The sequence below is a fragment of the Eucyclogobius newberryi genome, unplaced genomic scaffold, assembly GCF_026437365.1.
Source record: "Eucyclogobius newberryi isolate DKJ021-1_F unplaced genomic scaffold, fEucNew1.0.hap1 SCAF_15, whole genome shotgun sequence".
Classification (NCBI taxonomy): domain Eukaryota; kingdom Metazoa; phylum Chordata; class Actinopteri; order Gobiiformes; family Gobiidae; genus Eucyclogobius; species Eucyclogobius newberryi.
In genome coordinates this window covers 2,065,324-2,093,256 of record NW_027315779.1, presented here as the reverse complement: position 1 = coordinate 2,093,256, position 27,933 = coordinate 2,065,324, and the positions used below count along the sequence as shown (strand labels likewise).

General features: G+C 41.6%; 1 protein-coding gene across 2 annotated transcripts in view; it reads left to right on the top strand.

Annotated features, from left to right (window-relative positions):
• The window catches only part of septin8a (septin 8a), a 63,274-nt gene that overhangs the window by 1,956 nt on the left and 33,385 nt on the right, over positions 1-27,933 (top strand). For both annotated transcript variants that reach the window (XM_072445696.1, XM_072445697.1), the window contains exons 2-4: positions 16,228-16,342; positions 17,692-17,887; positions 21,418-21,604. In XM_072445696.1, coding sequence (XP_072301797.1) covers positions 16,228-16,342; positions 17,692-17,887; positions 21,418-21,604 — 498 coding nt within the window. The remainder of the gene's footprint in view (positions 1-16,227; positions 16,343-17,691; positions 17,888-21,417; positions 21,605-27,933) is intronic.

Below are 27,933 nucleotides of genomic sequence, written 5' to 3'. Positions count from 1 at the left end.
CGATATCATGCAATTACACAATATTTAAGCAGAAAACTACTACCCTATTTTCCGGACTATAAGTTGCACCGGAGTATAAGTCGCACCAGCCAAAAATAGCATAATAGAGAAGAAAAAAACATATATAAGTCGCAGTGGAGTATGAAATGCGGTTGCAAGTGTGAAAATAACAAATAATATCACATAGGAGTCGCTCCGGAGTATAAGTATATAAGTTTAAATATATGTATAAGTCGCATCCCGGCCAAAACTATGGAAAAAGGTGCGACTTATAGTCCGGAAAATACAGTATTTATCAGTATAAATGCAGATTAAGCTCACGATTCACACCCAAAACTCAAGATAACTCCTCAAGATAAAGCCTCATCCTTTCTGCTGCAAATATATGAGTGCGATTTTATTTTGTTTAATTGATGTTTAGAAAGTCAAAAAAGTTGTTTATTTTTTGTAAATTATGGATGAACTTTGACTGGAATGAAATGGAATATTTTGATGTCACTTCCTGTCATTTTCTACAGTTTTTTTCAATATTTTCTCCTCAAACATCTGCTCGATTGGTGTAAAACTATCATTTATATGTACAACAGGTACATCATTTATATGTACAACAGGTATGAATACACCTAACTAACAACTAAATTCAAAATTAGAACACCGTAAAAACATGTCATAGGCACTTTAACCTATTTATTCTTATTTTAACCCTAATATTTTTCACGTACGTTTTAGATGTAGCTTTGTAGCAGTTTCGCCGAACACTTTCCTCTCGCGTCATTCGCGGCATCATTTTATCGCCTGCTCCGTGTTTTTCAGACGCCTCCTTTTTTGAATGCCAAATTAGCGGATTGAATTAAAGTCTTTAAAAACGCAGAGAAGCCACGGTGGAACGACCGCGCGTGACAGTTCGCTGCCTTTGCCTTTCGATTGTTGCCACTTCCTGTCGAACTTTGTGAGCCGAGTGAGAGCGCGCCGAGCAAACGCCACACGGGTTTCTGCCGTTTGCGGAGCTGCCGTGGTTAATTATTGGCGGCGGACATTGCTGGGGGAAGTGTCGTGTCCGTGGAAACACCGATGGGCTGAGGGGAAAAAAAACAACTACAGCTTTAGTGGGACAAGGAAAATCAATGACGAGAACAAGCTACGGTCGTTTCCTTTCCATGCATCGATTAGCAGAGTGTCAAAACATGTACTGCTACTACTACTGCTACTACTGCTACTACTGCTACTACTGCTATTGCTGCTATTACTACTATTACTACTATTACTACTATTACTACTATTACTACTATTGCTACTATTGCTACTATTGCTGCTGCTGCTGCTGCTGCTGCTCACGTTTCAATTGCACGATTTCAAATTTGAGTGAGAATAAACGTCTTGATTTAACAATTACTATATTTTCCGCAGTATAAGTTGCACCAGCCAAAAAAATGCATAACAGAGAAGGAAAAAACATATATAAGTTTCACTGGAGTATGAAATGCGGTTGCAAGTGTGAAAATAACAAATAATATCACATAGAAGTCGCTCCGGAGTATATAACTATGAAAAACGGTGCGACTTATAGTCCGGAAAATACAGCACTGGTATTTGCGATAATGAACGTCACGACCAAAACGACGATGAAATCCTAAATTGTCTTTCCTTCATGTTTTCTTAACACATTATTAGTTATTTATTAGGCATATAAGTTACTTATTCAACTCTCCACAGCTCAAATCTCACCGTATTACAATAAATGAACAGAAAAGTCTGGATTAGTGCAAAGAAACTGAACGTTACGTTGATGCAGTGGTTGTAGTGACAGGTTTGTGCACGTCTTCTCTTGCTTTTGGACGTGTAAAAATGTGCAGAATCTTGAACACAACTTCTAAATCTCACCATAATCGCATCACCGGTTAAAAAAAATGCGATTAGATGAACTATTGCCAACATCGACTGATCTTAAAAGTCATAGTGAAGCTTAAAGTGCCCCCTACTGGTCGGACGACTCATTCAACTAAAGTTCCAGTTAAGTTTTCTAATCTAATTTAGCTAAAGATTGTTATTTTATTTTTTAAAATTATCCCACAATAGCTAATTTTTTAGGTTTATAATTTCACTTCCTGTTTGTTGTTGATGACCTCACAGTAGGAAATTCCCCCGCAAACACTGAAATGTCATCCAATGTCACAATTGTTTTCATTTGACGAATTAAAATATATGAGAGTGATTTTATTTTGTTTAAATATGTTTAGAATTTCCCCAAAGTATTTTCTTTTGTGTAAACTATGCGAGCGTCCCTAGTGTGATGTCACTTCCTGTCATTTTTCAACGTTTTCTCCACAAATACCTACTCGATTGGTGTAAAATGATCATTTATATGTACAACAGGTACAAATACACCAACTAGAGTCAAAGTTTGAATCGTGGTTCAAGCTGTTGCTCAAAAGTCATTGTTTCAAAAGTGCTCATTTGTAATTTGTTTCTTCGGGTGATTGACGCCGACACAAACTTCAGCTTCCACCATAAACGTGTCAAACAAACATCTCTTTTTCCCACGTGGCATCGCTACAGCTCGGCAAATATTTGACACCGAAGTGTGACTAAGAGGGAAAATATTTATGTGAGCAAAACTACAGCTTTTGTCCCCGCGTCGTTCATTTCAACAGGGTTTTCTAAGTCACGACATATTGCAGAGTGAGTATTGAAAGTACGTTTGTGTATTTATAGGATGCTATTCGAGACGGTTTTGGTGCAGTGTTTTATAAAGTTGGCCTCCTGTGCTGGGTCGGGTTTGTTCCAGATTATTGCCGCCTCTTTAATGCATTTTTGCCTTAAAAAATGTGTTCCGCCGCTTTTATAACGGCTTTTTCAAGGATCCTTTTCCAGCTGGCAGTAAAAACACATCGAATTCAAGTCAACATTATACGTTTTCTATGTCTCAAGCAGAAAAATGAAGGCAAACCAGACTCACTGCATTGTTAAAGATGTTTAGTGGCAGTCTTGTGTGCGGTTTTCTCCTTTTACAGATGACCATTAATGTGTCAAATAAACAATTACTGTAAATAAAATATAAAAGTATTAGACCGTGTTAGTTAGAGATGTCACGATGTCAAAAGATCTTTTATTCATTATTATTGAGACTGTGGCCAAATAAAAGTGAAATCTTTAATTTTCATTCGTGTGGTTTGTGACCAGTTTTATGACAATTTACTTTCTGAAAGACAAAGTTAAATTTGACCAAAAAAAAGACCAGATAAAATAAAGTTCTTTACATTTAGGTCTATTTTTGGCCGTATATTGACCAAATAATACTCAATTTTGCGTTTAAAATTGTCACTATTGTTATTTATACCTGAAGAATAATCACGATTATCGATTACCGTATTTTCCGACTATACGGTGCACTAAAAAGCCTTTCATTTTCTCAAAAAGCGACAGTGCGCCTTATAATCCAGTGCGCCTTATATATGGATTATTGTATTTTCCGGACTATAAATCACACATTTTTTCACAGTTTTGGCCCGGGTGCAACTTGTATTTATACTTATATACTTATACTTATACCTGGGGTGGGCAAACTATGGCCCACGGGCCGGATCCGGCCCGCAGGGCCTTTCAATCCAGCCCTCCAAGCTTGTCAAAGTAATATTTAAAAAAAAAAAAAAAATCCCTTTCTCCCCCTCAGGCATCTGTCTGCACGTGTATCCTTAATACATATGACGTGAAATCAATTAAATAATAGATTCAATAGCCTATATTTGACAGAAAAGTAATATTTACTTGATATTTCATTTTTCTTTTTTTTTTTTACACCAATGATGGCAGGCCGGCCCTCCGCTACTTGCCTGGATTCGAATATGGCCCTCGGAGGAAAATAATTGCCCACCCCTGACTTATTCTCTGGAGCGACTTATATGTGATATTATTTGATATTTTCACACTTGCAACTGCATTTCATACTCCAGTGCAACTTATATATGTTTTTTTCTTCTCTATTATGCATTTTTGGCTGGTTTGATTTATAGTCTGGAAAATACGGTAATTCTGGATGTGCTTACTGACCTCAAGCGATTTTGTGTGGTATGTTTTATATCGCTTAATGCGCCTTATAGTCCGGTGTGCCTTATAGTGTGGAAAATACGGCAACCTAATAATGGTGACATCCCTAATCACAGTGCAGATGAGTAAAAGCCTTTATGAAGGACCTCAATGATAACGTTGTATTTATTCAGTACTTGGTTTCCATTATAGCATTAAAAACGAGACGTTCTTCTTGTTTTATATGTTTTTGTCCGTCCTGAACTGTGAGGACATGAAAATGCACTTATAGAGTTAAAGATTAAGCAAATCTCAATCGCAACTTGAATAAACGCAATCAGCAAAGGACCTCCTGGAGCATAAAAACCTTCATTTGTCTCACAACGAGGAAACGCTAATGAACATAAATGTGAACTTTGAACAGAATCTTATCGTTAAAATGGCAAAAAGAGGAGCATTTCTTCAAAAATAATACTACACAAGTAAAAGTACAACGTAGCGGTACAAGAATTTACTCGGGTAAGCGTAAAAAAGTATTTGGAGGAACTAATGCTCAAGTAAGAGTAACAGTTTTGATGTAAAATGTGATCGTGAAGGACAAAAGTTTAAATAATGTTCCAAATCTGGTATTTTCAAAGGACAGAAAACGTGTTCAAATCATTTAATATTGTCAAGAAGTTTTTTTACTTTCCCACGGTAAAAAGAGGAACCACAACTTTTACATACGAGTACAGTTACTTCCAACTAAACGTCACTCGAGTAGAAGTAAAAGTTTGACGTCTGAAAACTGAAGTAAAAGTACCGGAGGACTAACCACCTCTGATCACAAATCTTGTCGGGAAAATTGCAACAAGACATTTTGTTTTGTTGTTTGTTGACAAAAGTACTGCAGTAATACCACGTGCAGATACTTTAAACGACACACTTTTGTTGCCCTTTTGCGATAGTTTCCACGCCGCACGTTTCTCTGTTCTGGCTTTAGCGTGTCCGCTCCGTGTGTTTGTTCCAGCTTTAGCGTGTTCGCTCCGTGTGTTTGTTCCGGCTTTAGCGTGTTCGCTCCGTGTGTTTGTTCCGGCTTTAGCGTGTTCGCTCCGTGCGTTTGTTCCGACTTTAGCGTTTCCGCTCCGTGTTTTTGTTCCAGCTTTAGCACGTCCGCTCCGTGCGTTTGTTCCGGCTTTAGCGTGTCCGCTCCGTGCGTTTGTTCCGACTTTAGCGTGTTCGCTCCGTGCGTTTGTTCCGACTTTAGCGTGTCTGCTCCGTGCGTTTGTTCCGACTTTAGCGTGTCTGCTCCGTGCGTTTGTTCCGACTTTAGCGTGTCTGCTCCGTGCGTTTGTTCCGGCTTTAGCGTGTCCGCTCCGTGCGTTTGTTCCGGCTTTAGGGTGTCTGCTCCGTGCGTTTGTTCCGACTTTAGCGTGTCTGCTCCGTGCGTTTGTTCCGGCTTTAGCGTGTCCGCTCCGTGCGTTTGTTCCGGCTTTAGGGTGTCTGCTCCGTGCGTTTGTTCCGGCTTTAGCGTGTCCGCTCCGTGCGTTTGTTCCGGCTTTAGCGTGTCCGCTCCGTGCGTTTGTTCCGGCTTTAGGGTGTCTGCTCCGTGCGTTTGTTCCGGCTTTAGCGTGTCCGCTCCGTGCGTTTGTTCCGGCTTTAGCGTGTCCGCTCCGTGCGTTTGTTCCGGCTTTAGCGTGTCCGCTCCGTGCGTTTGTTCCGGCTTTAGGGTGTCTGCTCCGTGCGTTTGTTCCGACTTTAGCGTGTCTGCTCCGTGCGTTTGTTCCGGCTTTAGCGTGTCCGCTCCGTGCGTTTGTTCCGGCTTTAGGGTGTCTGCTCCGTGCGTTTGTTCCGGCTTTAGCGTGTCCGCTCCGTGCGTTTGTTCCGGCTTTAGCGTGTCCGCTCCGTGCGTTTGTTCCGGCTTTAGGGTGTCTGCTCCGTGCGTTTGTTCCGGCTTTAGCGTGTCCGCTCCGTGCGTTTGTTCCGGCTTTAGCGTGTCCGCTCCGTGCGTTTGTTCCGGCTTTAGGGTGTCTGCTCCGTGCGTTTGTTCCGGCTTTAGCGTGTCCGCTCCGTGTGTTTGTGGCTCATCGTGCCGCCCGCCGCACACGGATGTATTTATATCGACGGCCCGTCATACGCTGCAGAGCCGGCGGGGAAAAGTGTCATGTCCCATGAAGAGGCAAAAGATCACGTCGATATTCTTCTACAGTCGAACGCTCAGACGGCTCGGGGCAAAAACCCAGGCTGGAAACCGGTTCAATCAGATTTTAATTTTTTACCAATTTTATAAAGATACCTATTGAACAAAATGACCAGAGAGTAAAAAACAAATACACAAGTAGACATCAACTAAACAGAAGTGCAAACTACAAATGACTGTGATTTTCGGGCCATACAGCGCTCCTGAATAATTTACGGAAAAAAATAGAACATGTCCATATACGGGCCACACCTGTCAATAACCCGCAGGTGCCCACGTTCTAACATGAGATATTTACACAGAAATATGTTCCATGCCTTTGATCCACATGTCTTTGACTCGTGGGTCAGGTTTGGCCTAGAAAGTCTCTAAACTGCAGACCGCCGTACATTACATATTCTGCCGCGTCTAGATTCACTTCCTCATTGGACTCATATCTCTGTGAATATGAGTCTGATTGTAATAAAACACACAGCGTTTTGAAGCTTAAACCCTGGGCAGTGTGTCAAATGCTTGCACTTCCTGCTAGATTGCCCTCTGGTGGCCGTTAGCCAGTAAAATCTATAAATTAGACGTTGTAAGGACCACAGGGGGAAAAGTAGCGGCTTAAAGTCTGGTAATTCTGAATGTAATTTGTTTTTCATTTATCTAATGCCCGTCACTATGTCCGTCCAGTCCTTGATCGTTGGCGATGTGTGTGTCATCCATTTCTTTGTTATGACCCTTTTTCCTGCCACAAAATGTTATACTCCAAAGGTATCCATTGATCGTGTCCAGCGCAGGAGTTTTGAGGCCCAGATACATAGTTCTAAATATGAGAGAACTATGTCTGCAGTGCATTATTATTCAGTCCAATATCCCCGACCGACGGGACGGTCCCAGAGTACGTGCCACGCCCTCTCCAACAGTCCACATTTCCCTGTGAATAATATGCACTTTAACATGGTGACAAACGTGACACATTTTCCCAACAAAATTCCCCACCAAACACGTGATTTTTGTTTTGCTCCTCCTTTACACATTTTTCCCATTCATCGTCAAATTAAAGTGACCCTCTCTTTCCCAAATATTGTTAAAATGGCTGTATTTATATAATTTTGATATTATTCCCGTAATTATTCTGAATAATTAATCTTTCTTCCTCTCCTGTGCCATAACTATACTCTCTCCTCGCTCCTCTCCTCGCTCCTCTCCTCGCTCCTCTCCTCGCTCCTCTCCTCGCTCCTTTCCTCTCTCCTCTCTCCTTCCTCCTCTCCTCTCTCCTTCCTCCTCTCCTCTCTCCTTCCTCCTCTCCTCTCTCCTTCCTCCTCTCCTCTCTCCTTCCTCCTCTCCTCCCTCCTTCCTCTACTCCTCTCTCCTTCCTCCTCCCTAATGCATTTCTGCGTTGTTTCTTCAGGCAGTGACTCGGCGACAGAGAAATTATCACAAAGATGAGATCATAAAAACAGACCAGAGCTCCAGAGTTCACAAATCTGTCCGACGGAGCTAAACGTTTTTTTAGGTGCTAAAGAGCAAGCCACGAGTGAAGGCGTGTCTTCATACGTCATATTTTTTAGACTCTTCTACGAGGTTTGAAGTCATTAAAGTCTCCCAAACCCATAGAATATCTTTTACAATCCACGTTTGTGAACATCCTTAACCTAAAGTGCGTTTGTGCTCGCTCCGTTTGTCGGATTTGAACCAATCTGACCCATGATTTATTGTTCATTTCTGTCAGGCCGTAGCACGTTCAGAGCAGCATCGAGACGTCATAAGGCGCTGGTACAGCTGGCAGCCCGGTGTAAACGCTCTCTCTTCTTTCTCACACTTATTGTGCTTTATCTCCTATATTTCGTAAATATAGTTAGTATATTTTTTCTATTTTACTGTACGATAGGGACACGCGCTGGAATAGTTTTTTAATTTCAACTGTTGACTTTTTTCGGCTGGATTTGAGCGTTTTTCGTTGTGTTGTTGTGACGTGAGCTAGCTCCGAGCGAGCCCACCAGCCCCCCCCCCCGCGCCCTCCGGCCGCGCTAAAGTACGGCGTGTCGTCGGTACACGTTTATATACACGTTTAAATGAAAGAGGAACTTCACGAACGATCGGGACACGCACTGGAATCGCTTTAAATTAACTTGTTTTGACTTTATTCGGCTGGATTGAGTGTTTTCGTCGTGTCGTTGCGATGTGTCTTGGCTCTGAGTCCCCCGGCTCCGGCCCCGCCCCCCGGCTCCGGCCCCGCCCCCCGGCTCCGGCCCCGCCCCCCGGCTCGTACCGCGTTTCCACAAAGGAGGAACTCATGAAACTGCGGAGAACTGTCGTCTTACCCGGAGATCGTCACGTTATCCCGTCGCAATACTGACCTAACCTAATACTGATGTGCAATTCTGTCGTATGTGCAATTGCTGTTGGAATTCAAGTGCAATTCATGTGCAATTACTGTGAAATTCATGTGCAATCTATGTGCTGTCGTGACACATATTCATGTGCAATTACTGTCGGGATCACATGCAATGGTATTTATTTATGTATTTATTTGTCTATGGGAGTTTTTATTTATTTATAGGAGATCTTCTACTGAAAGTGTTTTTCAGACTTCCTATAAGTGATCTGTTCTTCTGTATCTACCTCTGTATCTACCTGCGTTGCACCAATGAAATTTCCCCATGTGGGACAATAAAGGAATATCTTATCTTATCTTATCTTATCTTATACATTTTATTACTTATTTCATCATGACGAAATGAAGGATCGAGCCAGTTTTCCCTTGTACTGGTTTAATTAAAAACAAATAAATCTGTCTTTTTCAACTGTAATTTGATGAAAATGAACGAGATTTTAAACATTTAAGCCATTTATCACAAAAATGGGCACATTTCTGCTTCCAAAGTCTTAACTGAAAACAATATGCTTTTACTGGAAGACGATTGGTTGCAGAACGTTCAAACAAAAGCCATAAAAGCCGATGATTTCGATCGATTGGCTCTCTTTAAGATTAAAATACGATGCTCAGTGAGCCCCAACAGAAGCCACAGCGACACTTTTACGTTCAATTTAAAACTACACAGATTGTCCGTCGTCCAGTCTGAGCGAGGATTGAGGACGTGTCTTAACCGTGCAGATCACCAGTAAATATTTCAAACGCTCTTCTATAAACGGGTGCGTCCCCGCCACAAACCAATGAAGTGTGAACCGTCAGTTTGTCTGTTTGGTTTGAGGAAAGGACGGTTAAGACGGAAACGCTTTGAGAAGTAAAAAAAGCATCTGAAACGCGTCACAACATTAAAAAAAAAAAAGTCCAATCTTGCATCTTTTTATAATAATACTTTGAAGGTTTCACATTACGATTTGTCTTTTTTTGTCATTTGTTGTTATTTTAATGGGTCATTCATCCATTTTCTGCTCATTATTTGATCAGTTTTTGGGGTTAAAAGTGGAGACGCAGCAACGAAAACGGCAGAACACTATTTAGTACGCATTTGGCACGGCGTCCTTGGTTTTTCTGAATTACAGGGAACAAGGTGAGCCACGTTCAAAAGGACAAATCTAAAAATACGTTCAATCTTGTACTGAATATGCTGCAGATGGAATAGAGTCAAATGTGCCCAGAAACGCGTGTGTCGATCATAAACAAAGTGGATCTTGCACAGACGTGAGCAGATGTTTACGTTTCAGTGTGGGCGGGTGTGGCTTCACTCCTTGAATCGTCCCCCACTCATTTGTATAAACGTCTACGTGCTATAATTCAGCGTTTGGCACCAGACAACTTTAATCTTTTGAGAGGAGTGACATGTCCCGTGATGGAACAGCGGCTAATCTGTGCAGAATTTTAGTACGTTCACCGTTTGACCCATAAAAGTGCGTTGATTTACATTTGACCACATCACCATATCCTCCCCCTCACGCTATAAACCTGCATTACATCATTCTAACACATGTGACGCTCTCATTGTGCACTGGCCTGTCCCCCTGTTCTGGCTCATCGCCCCGGGAGCCACCTGGGGCCCCCTCTGCGCTCCGTTTCCTGCGCTCTGTCCCAGGACGTCCCGGGAAACGGTGTCCGCGCTGCAGCAGGGCGGAGCCGGGTGGAACGATCAATGACATACAGTTAAACAAAGGGTGAATGAAAAGGAGCAGGCTTGTGGCAGCTGCACCTTTTTCAACTTGTACCCGACGCTGATGTTTTAAATCGATTATTGAAATGATCGTAGTCGCTAACCGGTCCAAAACCAATGCCATGAGCAGAGGAAAAGAAGTTTTATGACTCAAATTGAGCCGCAATTGCGTGAAAATGACACGCAAAATGTGTAAATTTTGTGTATTTGATGCAAACATAAACGTGCTGCATCAGATCCTCAAACGGCCTCACTTCAGCTTGGATGGGGGTGAAGAGGGAAAGAATGATTGGTAGACTAATTGATTTATTTGATTTCCGGCACTTTTGGGATTTGGAGTCAAATGTAAAGTGCATTATAAATACAATTTCATCATTATTATTATTATTATTATAAATCTGACTTATTGATGATTTGGAGATTAGTAATGATTGATCCAAATTAAAATATGATTAACTGCTTATGTTCAGAAGAGTTCGCTCTGCCACTTTAAATGGACTTTAAATACAAAAACATGACAATAAAACATACTTTCTCTGCAGGTTATATTTGACAGTAATCGTTTGGGTGGGAGTTAAAGAGTTTTCCTGTGTAAAGAAGCTCTCGGCGCCGCTGCGTTTGCGTCTCTCCGGGCCCAAAAAAAAATCCTCCTGTCTGTGGAGATGTTGCCGCGGCGACATCTGCCACGTGTGAAGCGTTTCGGAAAGAGAGGGGGGAGAGAGCCCAACGATCCGGAGAAATGTATTCAGACCGAAGTCAAAGGGAAGATTAAATGCATGCGTCTCCAGAGAGTTTTTCTGAAGACCGACAAAACCCCAGATCATTCATACTTAATTATGTTCTCAGAGCGAGGCGGAAAATCTGTCCCTCTAACTAAGAGGAACTGGTCAAGTCAACTACAAATCATAGCCCATCCTTTGTACTGCTATAAAAGTACTAAGTTATTTGTAGAGAGACAATACAAATATTAACCAAGACAATTGTAGTTCCTGTCTGTTGTAGGGATTATCAGGTTAATCGATAATTGTCATTATTTAGGTCGCAATATAATCATTAAGACAAAAAATTATAATTATGACATTTTTAGAAGATTTATTATTATTTTATTTTTTTAATTTATAAAAAAGTGAAAAAATAACCGAATGCTGTATTTTTTTAGTTCAGTTAAAACAAATGTGATTATGTTTAGAAGCAAAAATTAAGTTCTTCTCAGCGTTTCCTCCAAAAAAACAAAACCCTAAATTTAAAGTTATTTTTTGTCTTGCTGTTTATGTCAAATTGATCGTTTGATTTCATAAAGCGGGTCCCACATCGAGGAGCGCTAACGTGTTCAGAAAACGTAACACCTTCAGCTACATGACGTATGCTAACGCTAACACCTTCAGCTACATGAGGCACAGACAGAACTGTGGTAAGTGTCTGGTATGTTAACGTAACATATGAACAGTTATTCAGATAACTATAGCATAAAGAACATGCTAACAAGTTTACCAAAGCATCAGTTTTACCCCAAAATCACTAAATCCACTGAATTCTTCTTCCTCTGTGTCACTTCTAAACAACTCCACAAACTCCGGAGGTAGAGGAATACGTTAATAATATCACATATAAATTTCTCTGGAGGACAAACCGCACGCCGGCCAAAACTATGAAAAAAGCTGCGACTTCTGGTCTGGAAAATACAGTACATTGTTTCTGTTGTTTTGACGTCTTGATCTCGTCCAAGAGTCCTGGTTTTCTTGCAGGTTTTGAGCCCTTTGACCACTCGTGAGGCTGTCTGACTCTTTAACCCTGTGGTCTTTACTCAGCTGGTGTTTTCCTCATAAAAACACGACACTTTACAGTATTATTTACCCCGCCCATCGACGCGTCTCCCTGAACGTGGGTGGCTGTCGTAAACATTCCCTTTTAACGGCTCCTTTCATTTTTCCATTACTCTCGCGACTTATCGTTAAATAAAGTCGACTTTTTAAATATATTGCCAACCAAATAAAGTGTAAATATGGTGACGGAAGGCTTCAAGATAGAGAATTTTTACAGATAAAGTGTATTGTAAATATCGAGTTTATTATTTGATTTTTTTGACATTTTGATTTGAAAATGCCACTGTTTTGTTTATAAAAAGGTCGTTTTGTTTGCAATTTTATATTTTGACATTTCGATTACAATTATCAAAATATGACAATTATTATTTTCTTGTCATTTTTTTAATTTATTTTTTATTGTGTGCATTTTTTTTGCACTTGTAGAAATGTTTTAATTTTTTTTTTTTTTTTAACAGTAAGATTTGAGCTTTCCTATAATTAGCTATTTGTTGCATTTTATTATTTTGACTCTATTGTACATCTTGGGGTTATTGTGTAAATTGAGCTGCACAATTTGGAGACAAATATCTTAAGTTTAGCGATCAGATTTGTGTTTTAATATAAGATTCAGTTAACATTTTAAACGCGTCCGGGAGGAATTGACACAAAATTGGCCCTGAATTGACTAATAAAAAGAATCTCCCAGGATGCATTTCAGAGCAGAACTAAACGACAGAATCGGCCATTTTATGCAGACGGGAGCAAATTATGACACTTCAAAGGTTATTTTTCGATTTCTATGGCAATATTTCAACATTTCACCCAAGTTACTAACCCAAAAGTTACATAATTGTATTGCTCTCGATACAACAACGTCTTCAATTACTCAAAAGTGCATTTAATTCAAAAATCCCTCTTGCACTTGAAACTGTTAAAGCCTTTTACCTAAAGCGCTGCAGGTCGGCTCCGTCTGTGCGACTGTGATCTCATCCTTAAACTATGTCTTTCTCTCTGAGCGTTGGACCAGACGGCGCTGACGAGCTTCATTCATCTTTTGTCTTTACTCGAGCTGCAGCAGCTAACGATTACTTTACGATTACTTTAGCAACCGAGTCATCTGTACAGTCTTTTCTCTTCAATTAATTGAGTAATCGGTCAATTTTTTTGTACATTCCTTAAACCATTTAAAAGCATATTACCCATATTTTCCGGACTATAAGTTGCACCTTTTTTTTTTTATAGTTTTGGCCGGGGTGCGACTTGTACTTATACTCGTATACTTATACTCCGGAGCGACTTGTATGTGATATTATTTGTTATTGTCACACTTGCAACCACATTTCATACTCGAGTGCAACTTATATATGTTTTATTCTTCTCTATTATGCATTTGTTGACTGGTGAGACTTGTACTCCAGTGCGACTTATAGCCCGGAAAATACGGTAAATATTTATAGTAATAAACAAATAACAGATAAAGAGTTTCTGCTTGAAATAACACATTTTATTCATAAGTTTGTCCTTCCAGTCCAAAATGTTCTGTTTTTATATAAAGTGTGTGTGTGTGTGTATGTATGTATGTGTATATATATATATATATATATATATATATATATATATATATTACACATATACACACACATATGTATTTATTTATATGTATATATATATATAATAAAGGACTAATTAACTGTAAACAGTTACTGTAGCTATGAATTCATTTGCGTTTTTGTCGCATAACTTGAAATAAGAAACTTGTAAAACGTAATGTTGCGCGAGGCCAGTGCTGCCTGGAGTTTTAGCTCCGTGTGCTGTTCACTTTAGCCTCTGTCTTCGCGATCAATCAGATATTTTATTATATATATATGGGGTATATTATATATACATTTTGGCCGAAAGGATTTGGGGAAAATATCAAATTGCGATTTCCTGTCAAGCATCTGCGATAACGATTTCTGTATTGTAGGTTTCTGTTTTTAAACTTTACATGTTAAACATGTTCAGAAGCGTTTACTGTAAAGAGAAGACCACAATCTTCACTCCTAAACTCATACAAGAACCATACATTTCCAAACTGATTGAGAAAGTCTAAACTACAGGGTTAGCTGCTTTTTCACATAATAAAACGGTTAATCAATTTATCTTGCTGCTCCACACGGCACACAGCGGTCTCATTTTGACACACGATAACATCTACATGGGAAATTCCAAATGTACTTTAATCTTGCGCCTTCCAAACACAGAAAGATTAATCGCCGGTTTATTTATTGCCACATCTGTCACTTCAGACATGTGGTTTATTGTAACTTAACTCTGTTTGTCACACGGAGCCATAGACATAATGTAAACGCCGTGTAAACTGGATTAGTCCTGTTTTCGTTGGCCGACCCGGCGTAACCCGAAGCTCCGCGGGGAAAAAACGTATGCGTCCGTTATTGCGGCCGAGTGTTTACACTGTTTTGGAGTTCCCACGGCGACGGGGCGTTCCTGGACGATGTTCAATGTCTTGCCACGATATAAGGTTAAGGCAATAATTGATACCGCAAAGTTAAATATACATACACCGTCCATCTGACAGAAATCTGCTGTTTTTGAAATGAAAATGTTGAAAAAGGCAGCTCAAATTAGCCTCGATCGAGTCTTATATTTTCCTCATTTTTTATTTAGTTTTATGTCTGACTTATACACGAGTGTTGTAGTATAAATTATTGTGTAATTTGAGGCGTTGCATATTCAATAACTTGCCTTCTAGAGATGTCAAATCACTCGCAGACGATCGTAATTGAATTGCACGATGTTGCAAAAGATATTTGGATTTATAGTTTTTAAAATGTGGTTGATTTGATGGACGACTTCTGCTTTTGGGCCGAACCTTTTGACCTCACTATGAAATTATAAAAGGGCTAAAGGTGTTTTTGTTTCAGCAAAATCTAAATATGAAATTGCAACCATTACAATAATACATTAAAAAATCAACCGGTTTTACGTTAGAAATTCATTTTTTTTAATGCTGACACCAAACCCTTTTCTTTAATAAAATATAAACCATAGAATAAAATGTAAATATGTGATCCAGTTCTCCAGTGTTCTCTGTATAATCAAAGCTGTCGTATTTACCGTATTTTAAGCACTATAAGGCGCACTCTCGATGAACGGTCTATTTTCGATCATTTTTCATAAAACGTACCGGACTATAAGGTGCATTAAGCAAAACAAAATGTGTACCACACAAAAAAAGCTTAGAGGTCATTAAGCACAACCAGAACTAATCCATTTTGAAGGCTTTTAAGTGTGCCTTATAGTGTGGAAAATCGTCTGTTTTAGAAGACGGTGACTAAACCCGGCAGCAGAATTGGTGCCATGACCCTGTCATTAGCCTCCACACGCTTCAACATTTCTGGGATTATTTTTGTAATCCGTAGTCGTCGCCGCGCGCCCAGATTTAACCAGCTCTCGACTTTGTACCGACTCCACGTTTCAAAAGCGTCTCTGAAGCGTGCCTCAATGATTAATCAACGCTGCATTTTACATCACAGGCACAACATTTTCTGTGGTAAAATATATCACTTGCAAAAGGACTAAATATGCGTCTCCGTATGTCTGTATGTAATGTAGGGCGATGCTGACAAACCGTATGTATATTTTTAGATGATATTTTAACTGTAAATGACTTGGTGGAGGTTCAAAACATGAACAGACTTCAAAATTAAACGCACAAGTGCATAAATATTGCTTTATACCCTTGTTTTATGGGATTACACTGGACTTTTCTGTCTTTTTTACCCTAATTTTCAATAGTTTTAGTTATAAATTATCAATAGACTTAATATTCTTCAACAATTGCAATATTATACATTTTTCAAAGTTTTTCTCCATATGTTTAAAACCGGCTAACATTGTAGTTTTGACATCTGCAAACATGAATTGCAAGTTGATCTTTGTTTATCTTAACTCAAAGAAGTGTTTGAAATGTGCAATCCTTAAGTCTAAAGCAATTGCAGTTTTCAGACACATTTCGTAGCATTTCGTCGCCCGATTTCGAAGCCTCCGCGGTAAAGGAACGCGCCGCTATTGACTTTACAGCGCGTTTGCTCATTGGCCGCTCTCTTTTTTGCACTTTCAGAACGAGGAGAAGAGGAGCCTGAGCTTGGGCGGCCATGTTGGATTCGACAGCCTTCCCGATCAGCTGGTCAGCAAGTCGGTCACGCAGGGATTCTGCTTCAACATCCTCTGTGTCGGTGAGTGAAGGGGCGGCAGGGCGAAAGTGCGAAACGTTCGTCCGGTCGGGGGTCTGCCGCTGCTGCTGCTTGTCTCCACGGAGATGTGTTCGGGCCGATATTTGGAGCCGATTTGGATGATCTTCCCCAAAATTATCTTAATTCTTGTCTACTTTTCACTGCTTTGCTCATTTTTGTACATCCACAACCCCGTTTTTACCGCTCGCCCATAACCTAACTCATGCCATCTTCACATTTAAGTGTTGAATTAAAGCTTCACGTGTGTTTAGACGGTGGGTCGGCCCAAACCAAATTTTTGATACGCTAAAAAGTGCTAATTGATACATCAGCCTTTCTCTGTTGATAAGTTTGGTGCCGTTAGGGCTGCGTGTCATTTAGTTGATTAATCGGTCGGTGGAGTGTTTGTACTGGTCGGCCAATCCTGTTTTTTAGATTATAGGGATTTAAATGGGACAACAGCAAAAATGAGAGGATATGGAGTAAGTTAGCTGGAGGTATTTATGTGTGAACAGGCACAAAATTCACAGAATAGTTTCCTAGTACTCTTTTCTGTATTAATAGCCTTTTTATTTGCAGTTGTAGCTTTTTGATTGCAGTTTGGGTAATATATATTGTACATAAAGGTACTTGCCACGCCCCCTTTAGTCGACTAATCGATCGCCATGACGTGTCTTTAGTCGAGTGCATCCCAGACAAAGCAATAACTTTTCCATGGAGTCGAGCAGCAGGTAAAGTCTCCACCAGAAAAGTGTCAAAGTGCACCTTAAAGCGACCTAACCACATCAGTAGAAATGTATCAAAAGTAGTACGTTATGGTGCAATCAAAACTAGCAGTGTTTGTGATATTTCTGGTTACATTTGACCTTTTTAACCATTCACATTTCAATATTTTTTAAAGGATGTTTGTTTGCATGTGTGTTCTAACGTTTGTGTCACTAAAATGGAGTTTCTTCTGTAGTATCTTTTGCTTATGACTTTAGCGTTAGCATTTCAGCAACAGAAGGCTATATGGGCAAAAGACAAACCCCGTTTCACTGCAGCCTCACCGTTTAGGACACGAAGTTTACCTGAGCGATTGCGGCTCGATTAGTTGTTCGCCCCGTCGTGTGTGTGTGTGTGTGTGTGAGAAGCGGCACAATCGCTCCCATGTGAGTACAGTTACATGCGAGCAGAGGAATTCAAACTATTTCCTATGTTTAATTGTCGATGGGCTTGTAAATGTGCTAACTTAATTTGGTGGGGAACGGTTTGCGGCAAAGTCCACGAAACGACCTCTACACTTGCACTTTCTCGACATTTAACACTGTAACGATGATATTTATCTTTTTTTTTTTTGTTGTTGTTCCCAGGGGAGACGGGAATAGGAAAGTCCACGTTAATGAACACGCTCTTTAACACCATGTTCGAGAACGAAGAGGCGAGCCACTACCAGAACGGCGTCTACCTGCGGCCTCGGACCTACGACCTGCAGGAGAGCAACGTGCACCTGAAGCTGACCATCGTGGACACCGTGGGCTTCGGGGACCAAATCAACAAAGAGGACAGGTGAGGGCAGGCGCCGGAATGTTCCAGGCAAAGCATTAAGAATCTTTTGTGAGCGAATCGCACACACACGTCGGACTGTCGGCGGTCAGAGTCTCTAAAACGCTGACCACCGACTGTTAAACGTCATTCTGTAAAGTTAAATAGCTTTTTTTGCCCCTTTATGGTGTATTGTTGAACAGAAATGTGCGCGAGATGTGTTTGTTATGAACCATTTTTACTGATGGTGAACTCGGACCTTTGCTTTCGGATCCGTTGGTGCGTCTGTGGTTAACGACTGACTTCCTCCTTCGATAACTGAAAGAGTGACAACTTACGGTGTGTTTGTATACGCTCTCTTTGGAGTATACGTCGGCCTTATCTAGTGCAAATAGAAGTATAGTAAAGCCAAGTGAAAGAGAAGATTGTCCTCCCTGTAAAGCCAGCTGTAAAAAACTGTCCTTGGTGTAAAGTTTGTCACTAGCTCCACATAAACAACATGAGCTCCAAATGACCATATCACATTCAGTATTGAGTTCGATTAGCCGTAGTCGACTTAAAGAGAGTGTAAGTGTAAAGGATCTCTGTGTAACTGACCCAAACTGCGCTCCAAAGACCACAGAAGTTCATGCTAAAACAGCTACTTATACAGAAGAGTGCTGCATTTATGTGTGAGCAGGAAGGAAGGATGTGAATCGTGAGTTTAAACAAACTTGTACATCTCCGTTGTACCATTTTAATCATTTTAATCCAAATAAAATAATTAGACTAAGACGCCATTGACCGAATAATCGACTAAATGATTACAACCCTATATATATATACCACAGTGTCAAGTCGTAGTACATAGTAGTTTGTGTAAATATATGATAATAAAGCATGAACAAAGACTTATTCAATAATGAACATATAGTTTATTAAGCATGATTCAAGATTAGTACCATATTTTCCGGACTATAAGTCGCACCTGCCAGAAATTGCATAATAGAGAAGGAAAAAACATTTATAAGTCGCACTGGAGTTTAAAGGTGGAATGGACGATTTTTTTCAGCAAATTTTGTATCATATTTCCTCGTGGCGTGGATAAATCATTTGTCCTGCCACGTATCAATCATAAAACGCACCTATCGCTCACCTGCAGCCGCGTCTGGCTCTTCCCCACGTTTCCGCGTGCCTAAGCGCATGGATCTATCATAATATAGTTCCCTCAGTGTACGGGACAAAATGAAGACGGAGAAAGACAGTTCGAGCTGACGCAGAAGTGGACAGAAATCTACGGGAGACGAGCGATGCGATGTGCTCCGTTGCGCTAATAAACAAACGCACGTGTGTGTTGTATCAGTCCACACGGGGGAGTGGCATGTGCACTTCCGCCTGCGTTCTCAAATCGCCGAAAAATCGTCCATACCGCCTTTAAGTCACTTTTTTGGGGGAAATATATTTGATAAAATCCAAGACCAAGAACAGACATTTCATCTCGAAATGCAATTTAAAATTATAACAGATGAGAGAACATGGTGAATAGGTGTACGTATGCTAACGCTAACACCTTCAGCTACATGACGTATGCTAACGCTAACACCTTCAGCTACATGAGGCACAGACAGAACTGTGGTAAGTGTCTGGTATGTTAACGTAACATATGAACAGTTATTCAGATAACTATAGCATAAAGAACATGCTAACAAGTTTACCAAAGCATCAGTTTTACCCCAAATCACTAAATCCATTGAATTCTTCTTCCTCTGTGTCACTTCTAAACAACTCCACAAACTCCAGAGGAAGAGGAAGTGCTGATTCTTCTTCTGCGTCGCTCAGAGCCTAGAGCGCCCTCTTGTGGTTGCCAGTGTGAAAATAACAAGTTAAAAATATCACACAAGTCGCTCCGGAGTATAAGTCAAACCAGCCAAACTGGAAAATATGGTAACTACTTAATTTGGGTCAGGGTTATTAGAGTGTTAGTTAAATGTTACTAAGCTTGAATCATTCTTAATAAACAATTTGTTCACCAGAATTAAGTGTTTTTGTTCATGATTTCAGTCCTAATGGCGAATAACTGCGCTGAAGTGATGGATCAAAATCTCAATATCTGGCAACCTCGGCAGGTGCCTCACGGTCCTCAGAGTATTTTCCATGATTTTAACAGCGGAATTCCTTTCATGCTTTATTTCCAAAACCAACAGTGGATTTCTGAGCAGAAAGAGAAATGGTAAAAACACATTTCTTTAGGTTTTCTCTCTTTCCGAACACGGCTCTCGTACAGTTTGTTCGCTCTCTCACGCCCTTTGCTAGCGAGTCTCTGCGGAGCACACGTCCAGGGCGCTTCAGGCCGGACGCTGCTGCGGACAGAGAAAGAACAGCTGAAAGGTCAGAGGTTGTGCATTTCTCAGCAAAGATTGAAGAGGGAGTGAACCGAGACCAAAGTGCACGGGTTCAGCTCTGGGACGTGGAGAGTCTGGAGTTATTTCTGTCCGAAGCGGCTCAAACAGATGCAGACAAATGTTCCACGGATGCACTTTGAATAAGCCGTGGTGGAGATGCTGTCAATTATTGGATCAATTTGCTCAATATCTTACCTGGTTTTCTCCAGTTTATAATCAAATTACTTCCTGGTTGAACATGAGTCTACTGTAAACAAGGGCCAAGACCCGTCTCATTTACACAAGAGGTTTTATTTGAGGAACGAGAATAAATAGCAACACATTTATTTTCCTAGGATGTGTAAACTGTCAGAAAAATACGTTCCTTGCGTGTAAATTGTCCCTGTGTTTCGACAGAATATTGTGATTCAAAATGATGAAATATTTAGGCCGTTTTCATCGAAAAATCATTTGGAAGTAATGTGGTTTTTAGATAAAATGATGATGATGAAGAGATAATACTGATAAAAGAAATGCGCTGTATGCTTTTCTCACTAGGTTTTAATACATTTAGTAATTGTGATGCTTTTTGCTTTGTGGTTAGACACAGACTTGTAATAATAAGCCAGCATCATTATCATTGCTCCACCATGTAATTCTGCACATTTTTAAAAAGTATGAGCTGTTTTATATGAAAAACCGTGAGATGAACGGACGCGTTGTTCACACTTCGGCTCATGAGCCTCTCAATCGAATCGTGAGCCTTGGATTCCCACTCCCAGTCGACAGAGAAGTGAATTTTTAACTAAATATTCTGTCTTTTGAATGGGGAAGAGTCTTCAAAATTATGTCTATAAACGGGAAGCTGAAACTCATGAATTGATGATACAGAGGATTAATTTTCAACACCACGTTAACAAACTGTCACTGGACTGATGTAAAACTATGATAAACTTTAACAAAGGTACTATCCCACAAAACACGTAATAACCTGTCACAAGTACTCAGTGATGGGTAGATTACCTGAAATAAAATTTGTTTTTACTGTATTTCATCACTTGGTCTAATCGGAGTAGTGTATTCTGAACGCTTGCTGTGGAGTTTTATTATATTACAGTGTGAAAACCAATGATACACGATTACAATAAGCTTGAATGGTCTTAATCTGTCCTTTTTTGTGTCTTTTCTGCACAGTTACAAGCCCATAGTGGATTACATCGACACTCAGTTTGAAAACTACCTCCAGGAAGAGCTCAAAATCAAGCGGTCGCTGTTCAACTACCACGACACGCGGATCCACATCTGCCTCTACTTCATCGCGCCCACGGGACACTCGCTCAAGTCCCTGGACCTGGTCACCATGAAGAAACTGGACAGCAAGGTAACCTTGAGCGGCAACGCGGGGAACTCCGTCAGACCGGGCGGGTTTAGGCCGAAGAAATCCTCTCTGTTGTCCGTCAGTGAGTCACAACCGCGTTCATTTTGCCCGGGCGGGTCTCAACGTATCGGATTTAACATAATCGAGCATGATAGACTTAAAGCGGTCACTATTTATTTCGATATGAGTGATAATGTGCAGATTTTTTTGGAAGAAACTAGTTGAAATGCTCAGTGTTTGTGATAAATGCTGTTGTTTGTTGCGAGTACTTTTGTGGATTTCGTGAAAGGTGTCATTTCTAAACGGTTTTCTGGTCAACTTTTAAAACTGTAAACAGCTTTTACACATTTGTACGTTGCTCTTGAGATATAAACACTACATTATTTTACTGACAAAGGATTGGCTGTAGATTAAAAAAAGACCCATACGCATCACTGACTGAATCTCTGCCTTTTACGTGGTTGAAATGGGCATCAAATTTGAAACGCTATTGTATTTCCGAAAAAGAAATGGCAACTTTTGATTCCCTTTTCCAGTCGAGGAGCTACCGTGACCCGAACTATCACGTGTTTCATGGACCCTACAGTATATATGTGGCTGCAGGACAGTTACAGCATCGTCGAAAAATCCATTACAACGTTGTTTCGTTCGATTGCGAGGCCCAGAATTTAACGCCGGCTCAATTGTTTTCCGTCACAGCTGTTTGCACGCGGACAGGCATCGATCCGTGGCCTTCGCTGTGTCGCCGCCGTGGCCCTTGCGTCCTCATTATTGCTCTGTCGACGCATAAACGGGCCGAAGCTCGCAAAGAAACGCTTCCGGAGTCATGTTTAATACTGGCAGTGCGAGTCTTTCTTATTCGCTTTAAGACTGGTGTTCACTGCACGATTCTGTCCGTCCACGATGAAAGATTTGCCGATCGTGGCGGGGGGAATATCTGGAAATGGAGCGCGTCTTCTGATGATTTGTAATTGGCGGCGGCAGAGTGAGCCCTCGTCTCGCCGCGTCTGCCATTGATCTCTTGTCAAACGTGCGATCGACCGGCGAAAACGCAAGCACTTCATCAACGTGACGGCGAAAGTTCAGCCGTGAACCGGGAATTCTCCCCATTTCCCGTTTTTACAAGCGCAAAAACACCGCTAGCATAAAGTGGGGGTGTTTTTAGTGACATTGGGTCAGATAACACAGTAAACTACTAAAATAAACAGACATTGACCTCATTTGAAAAGGACTTGGAATGATTACAGACGGCTATTTCCTTTTACTGTGGGGGTCCCGACTAGGTTGCATGGTTGTTTTTAGGGGTCCCGGTCTAGAGCCTGATGTTAACTCGGACAAACTTTGGTTGTAGCTACGACTGATCTCGTGTGTCGTCTCGTGAGTTTAAATTCCCTACGTCTGCTGCGGTTTCAGAGGGTTATTTTGTGCTGCTGGAAGATTAATCATTAATTGCTTTTTGAACATTTGAAACGCCTGTAATTGAATAAAGGCAATGTTTTTTTTAGGACAATATTCTGAAAATGCATGGCCCTACCTCCCAAACGTCTTAAATTATTCCTGGAAATGTCTTTGGTGAGGTTAAAGTTCAGTACGTATCAAAATAATGGGCCAGACATATCACATTATGCTCTTAATTTGAAAGATTACACAAGTTATGTTTTAATTTGCTTTTTTTGTGACATTATTATCCTTATTTTGCACTTCATTTTTTATAATACTGCATTTCCAATATTTACAACTTTACTGCCATATGGTGGATCATTCAAGGCAAATAAATAACATCTCCATGGAAACAAAGAGCACCAGAAAAGTTACACAGTGCACCTTTCACATTAAAGTCAATTCTCTATTCTATTTGGAATTTAATTTTAAGGCATTTTTCTAGGTTCAAGTTCTTGTTTTTTTCAGCACGAGGATAAACGTCCGTATTCGTATTCGTCTCCCTCAGTGTAAACACACGCCGTGTACATGTAAACAGACCGCGCTGCGCCGGCGACTGTTGAAAAGTGACGAGTCTGTGTGCGGTTTGAACCTAAATCATCTGCTCCCGAGTGAGGAAAGGGAGGAATTCAAGGAGCAAGAGAGTCATGCAAACAGTTATAAAGCATGTGTTTGGACAAAGAGAGAGGGGGAGGGAGGAAGAGAGGGGGAGAAAGAATGAGAGAGGAGAGAAGGGGGAGAAATAAGAGAAAAGGAGGAATTCAGCAAGAGTCATGCAAACAGTTATAAAGCATGTGTTAGGACAGAGAGAGAGAGGGGAGGGAGAGAGGGAGGAAGGAAGGAAGGGAGGGAGAGGAATTCAAGGAGCAAGAGAGTCATGCATAAAAAGCATGTGTTAGGACAGAGGGGGAGAGAGCGGGGGAGGGAGGAAGGGACAGGGGGAGGGAGGAAGGGACGAGGGGAGAAGGAATGATGGAGGAGAGAAGGGAGAGAGTAGGAAAGGGAAAGGAATTCAAGGAGTAAGAGTCATGCAAACGGTTGCGACAGGGAGAGAGGAAGAGATGGGAGGAAGAGTCATGCAAACAGTAGGGCAGGGGAGAGAGAGAGGGAGGAAGGGACGGGGGGAGAAAGAAATGAGGGAGGAGAGGGAGAGGAATTCAAGCAGTAAGTCATGCAAACAGTTAAAAAGCATGTGTTAAGACAGAGGGGGAGAGGGGAAGAGCGAACAAGGGAGGAGAGAAGGGAGAGAAAGGGGGATGGAGTGCACAAGGGTTAAAGGGGAGAGGGGGAGCGAAAGGGATTGAGTAGAGGGGAGGAAAAAAGGGCAAGAGAGGGATGAGGAAAGGATTAGGGGAGAGAGGGAGAAAAAGTAGGGATTTACAGAGGGAGAGTGTGGAGTGAGGTGAGGAAGAGGGTGAGAGTGAAATGGGACGGATGATGGGACGGTGGCAGTGAAAGAGGAGAGTGTAGAGAGGGAGATGGGGAAATCGAGAGAAGAGATGAGAAACAGTGGAAGGAAGAGAGGAAGACTGCGAAAGTGAAAGAAATGAAGGAAGCAAGAGGTTTTGAGAGAGGGAAAGGGGGAGAAATGGTTGGGATGGAGAGCGAGAACTTTGCGACTTGGGGCCGTAGAAGTGTTAGAAGTGTGAAAAGTGTGCGGTCGGTGAGGAATGTGTCACCGTCCCGTGAACACCGACGCACTCCTGAGGACGGGAGCGACGTTTAGCCGCCGGCACGGTCGACGTTTAATGCCACACTGCGGAACGTTCCGGCTGCCGCCATTGATACGGGTCAAAAACATGATAAGAGAACCTTTTGGAGAACGTTCTCGGACAAAACGCTATACGAACTCTGTAGCAAAGAGATGCGAGATCAACCAAAATTCAAACGGTTGTAAATAATTTGTAGAATATGAAATGTACAATACTATGAATATAGTATTTCAAATTGAAATATAGAACTTTTCTGGTCCACCGGCTTGTTTTATTGCCGTAATGTGTCACAGTATGGTATCAAACTTGTCTATCTCCATGGAGACTAGCGAGTTGGTTAAAGTAGAGCTAAGTAACCTCAGCAATAGAGCTCCCCCTGCAGGTCTCTCGTGAGAATACACTGTCAAAGAAACGGCCCAAAACCACCATACTTTCCACCGCAAACCGCAAAATATCCTGTCTATTTCTGCATAAAAACGCTGAACTATAGTTTAGATCGGTACAAACACTTAAGTCTTTAAATAGTTTGTCAGTTGGTTCTCTTCAGTCCTTTTGTCAATTTGCGTTTGAATGTGAACTTGGAGCAGAATCATTTTATTCAAACGTAAATCCAATTGCAACTCGCTATTTTTTCCAGGCCTAAACTGAGTGGTCTTTTAGTAGTTGAGGCCAAGTCAAGATGATCCTCTCAATATGGGCTGAACCAAGTAGGACCAAAACGTGACTAAAAGATGAGACTTCCCTCGAGTCTCTTTCTGCTCAGACCGTTTTTGACAGATACGTTTAAAGGGCCTATTTTTATGATTTTCTAATTTTGACTTTATTTGGTGTATTTTTACCTGCTGTACATATAAATTCTAGTTTCACACCGATCAATGTAGGCATTTGTTGGGAAAACGTTTAAAAAAAATCTGTGGAGAATGACAGGAAGTGACATCGCACTAGGGACACTCATTCCAGTCAAAGTTTATGCATAATTTACAAAAATAAACAACTTTTTTGATCCTCTAAACATTGAGTCAACAAAATAAAGTCGCTCATATATTTTTATTTGTCAAATAAATAAAAGTTGACATTAGATGAGTTTTTTTCCCAGTGTTTCCTGGGTAATTTCCTACTGTGATGTCAGGAAGTGAAATTGCAAATCTAAAAAGATGTGCTATTCAATGTGACCGCATATTAACTGCATTATAGTTCAATGAGTACTTTAAATCCCAGCTTCTACACATGTACATCTTACTTACTAGTTCCACCCGTCTAATACTTGAGCGTGAGCAGCTTGCCCTCTGATTCTGAGCCAGAGAGTTGTGTTTTTATCGCTGTTGGAGTGAACCGATGCGGCGCTAACGCAGAGGGGGAAGCAGATGGTCAGCTTGTGTCCAAAACCTGTTCTTTTAACTCCCAACACAGGACCACGCTTCTGCCAAGTGCTGGAAACTAGCACCGCTCCGACTGTGCACTCACCCTCGTTTGGTCCTGGTCCTGGCCCAGTTTAAACCCGATTTAGAGGTAGTTTGGTTCTGGTCCTGGCCCAGTTTAGACCCGATTTAGAGGTAGTTAGGTCCTGATTCTGGCCCAGTTTAGACCTGATTTAGAGGTAGTTTGGTCCTGGTCCTGGCCCAGTTTAGACCTTATTTAGAGGCAGTTTGGTCTTGGTTCTGGCCCAGTTTAGACCTGATTCAGAGGTAGTTTGGTCCTGGCCCAGTTTAGACCTGATTTAGAGGTAGTTTGGTCCTCTTCTAGTCCAGCTTTAGCAGTGATGTTGGATTGGCAAAACCTTTATTTACACATCATTATCACAATACGTCATAAGGCGTATTGTGACTTATGACGTCATAATACGTCATAAGGCGCTGGTACAGCTGGCAGCCCGGTGTAAACGCTCTCTCTTCTTTCTCACACTTATTGTGCTTTATTTCCTATATTTTGTAAATATAGTTAGTATATTTTTTCTACTTTACTGTACGATAGGGACACGCGCTGGAATAGTTTTTTAATTCAACTGTTTTTGACTTTTTTCGGCTGGATTTGAGCATTTTTCGTTGCGTTCGTTGTGTTGTTGTGACGTGAGCTAGCTCCGAGCGAGCCCACCAGCCCCCCCCCCCCCCCCCCCCCCCCCCGCGCCCTCCGGCCGCCGCTAAAGTACGGCGTGTCGTCGGTACACGTTTATATGAAAGAGGAACTTCACGAACGATCGGGACATGCACTGGAATCGCTTTAAATTAACTTGTTTTGACTTTATTCGGCTGGATTGAGTGTTTTCGTCGTGTCGTTGCGATGTGTTTTGGCTCCGAGTCCCCCGGCTCCGGCCCCGCCCCCCGGCCGGCGCCGTACCGCGTCTTACCCGGAGATCGTCACGTTATCCCGGCGGACATCCTAAGGAAAACGCAACGAAGCAGACGGGCTGGACGTAAACTCCGAGAGAAGAGAGGGACAAACAGGAAGTCGGTTCCCGCCGTAGTCATGGGTAACGTGAGGTCCCTTCAAAATAAAATGACGGAAATAGCGAGCCTCATGCGGTCCCAGAGGATTTATAGGGACAGCAGCGTCTTGATTTTCACATAGACCTGGTTAACAGCAGAAATGCCAGACTCTATTGTAGGTTTGGACAATTTTCATCTGCTGCGGGCGGACAGAACGAGAGAATCCGGGAAGAAAAGAGGTGGAGGTCTGGCGGTGTATGTGAACACGAGCTGGTCCAAACCCGAACACTGCACACTGAAGGAGCAGCTATGTAACAGGGATATTGCACTATTGGCTATTGGCATGAGGCCATATTATCTGCCCCGGGAGTTCTCACATGTGATTTTGATCGTAGTCTATGTGGCCCCGTCTGCCAATGCTGAAGATGCTTGTGAAGCAATGCTCTCCTGCACTTGTAGGCTGCAAACACAGCATCCACAGGCTCTCTTCCTCATCTCTGGTGACTTTAACCACGCTTCTCCCTCTTCTGTTCTACCAACATACACCCAGTATGTTACCTGCCCCACCAGAGAGAATAGAACATTGGACTTGTTTTTGGCCAACACCAAGGAGGCTTATTCCTCTTCCCCCCTTACTCCCCTGGGCAGCTCGGACCACAACCTTGTACATCTGAGGCCTGTGTATGAACCCATCGTGCGCAGGCAACCTGTGGTGTCCCGTGAGGTGAGGATGTGGTCTGCTGAGAGCGAGGAGGCT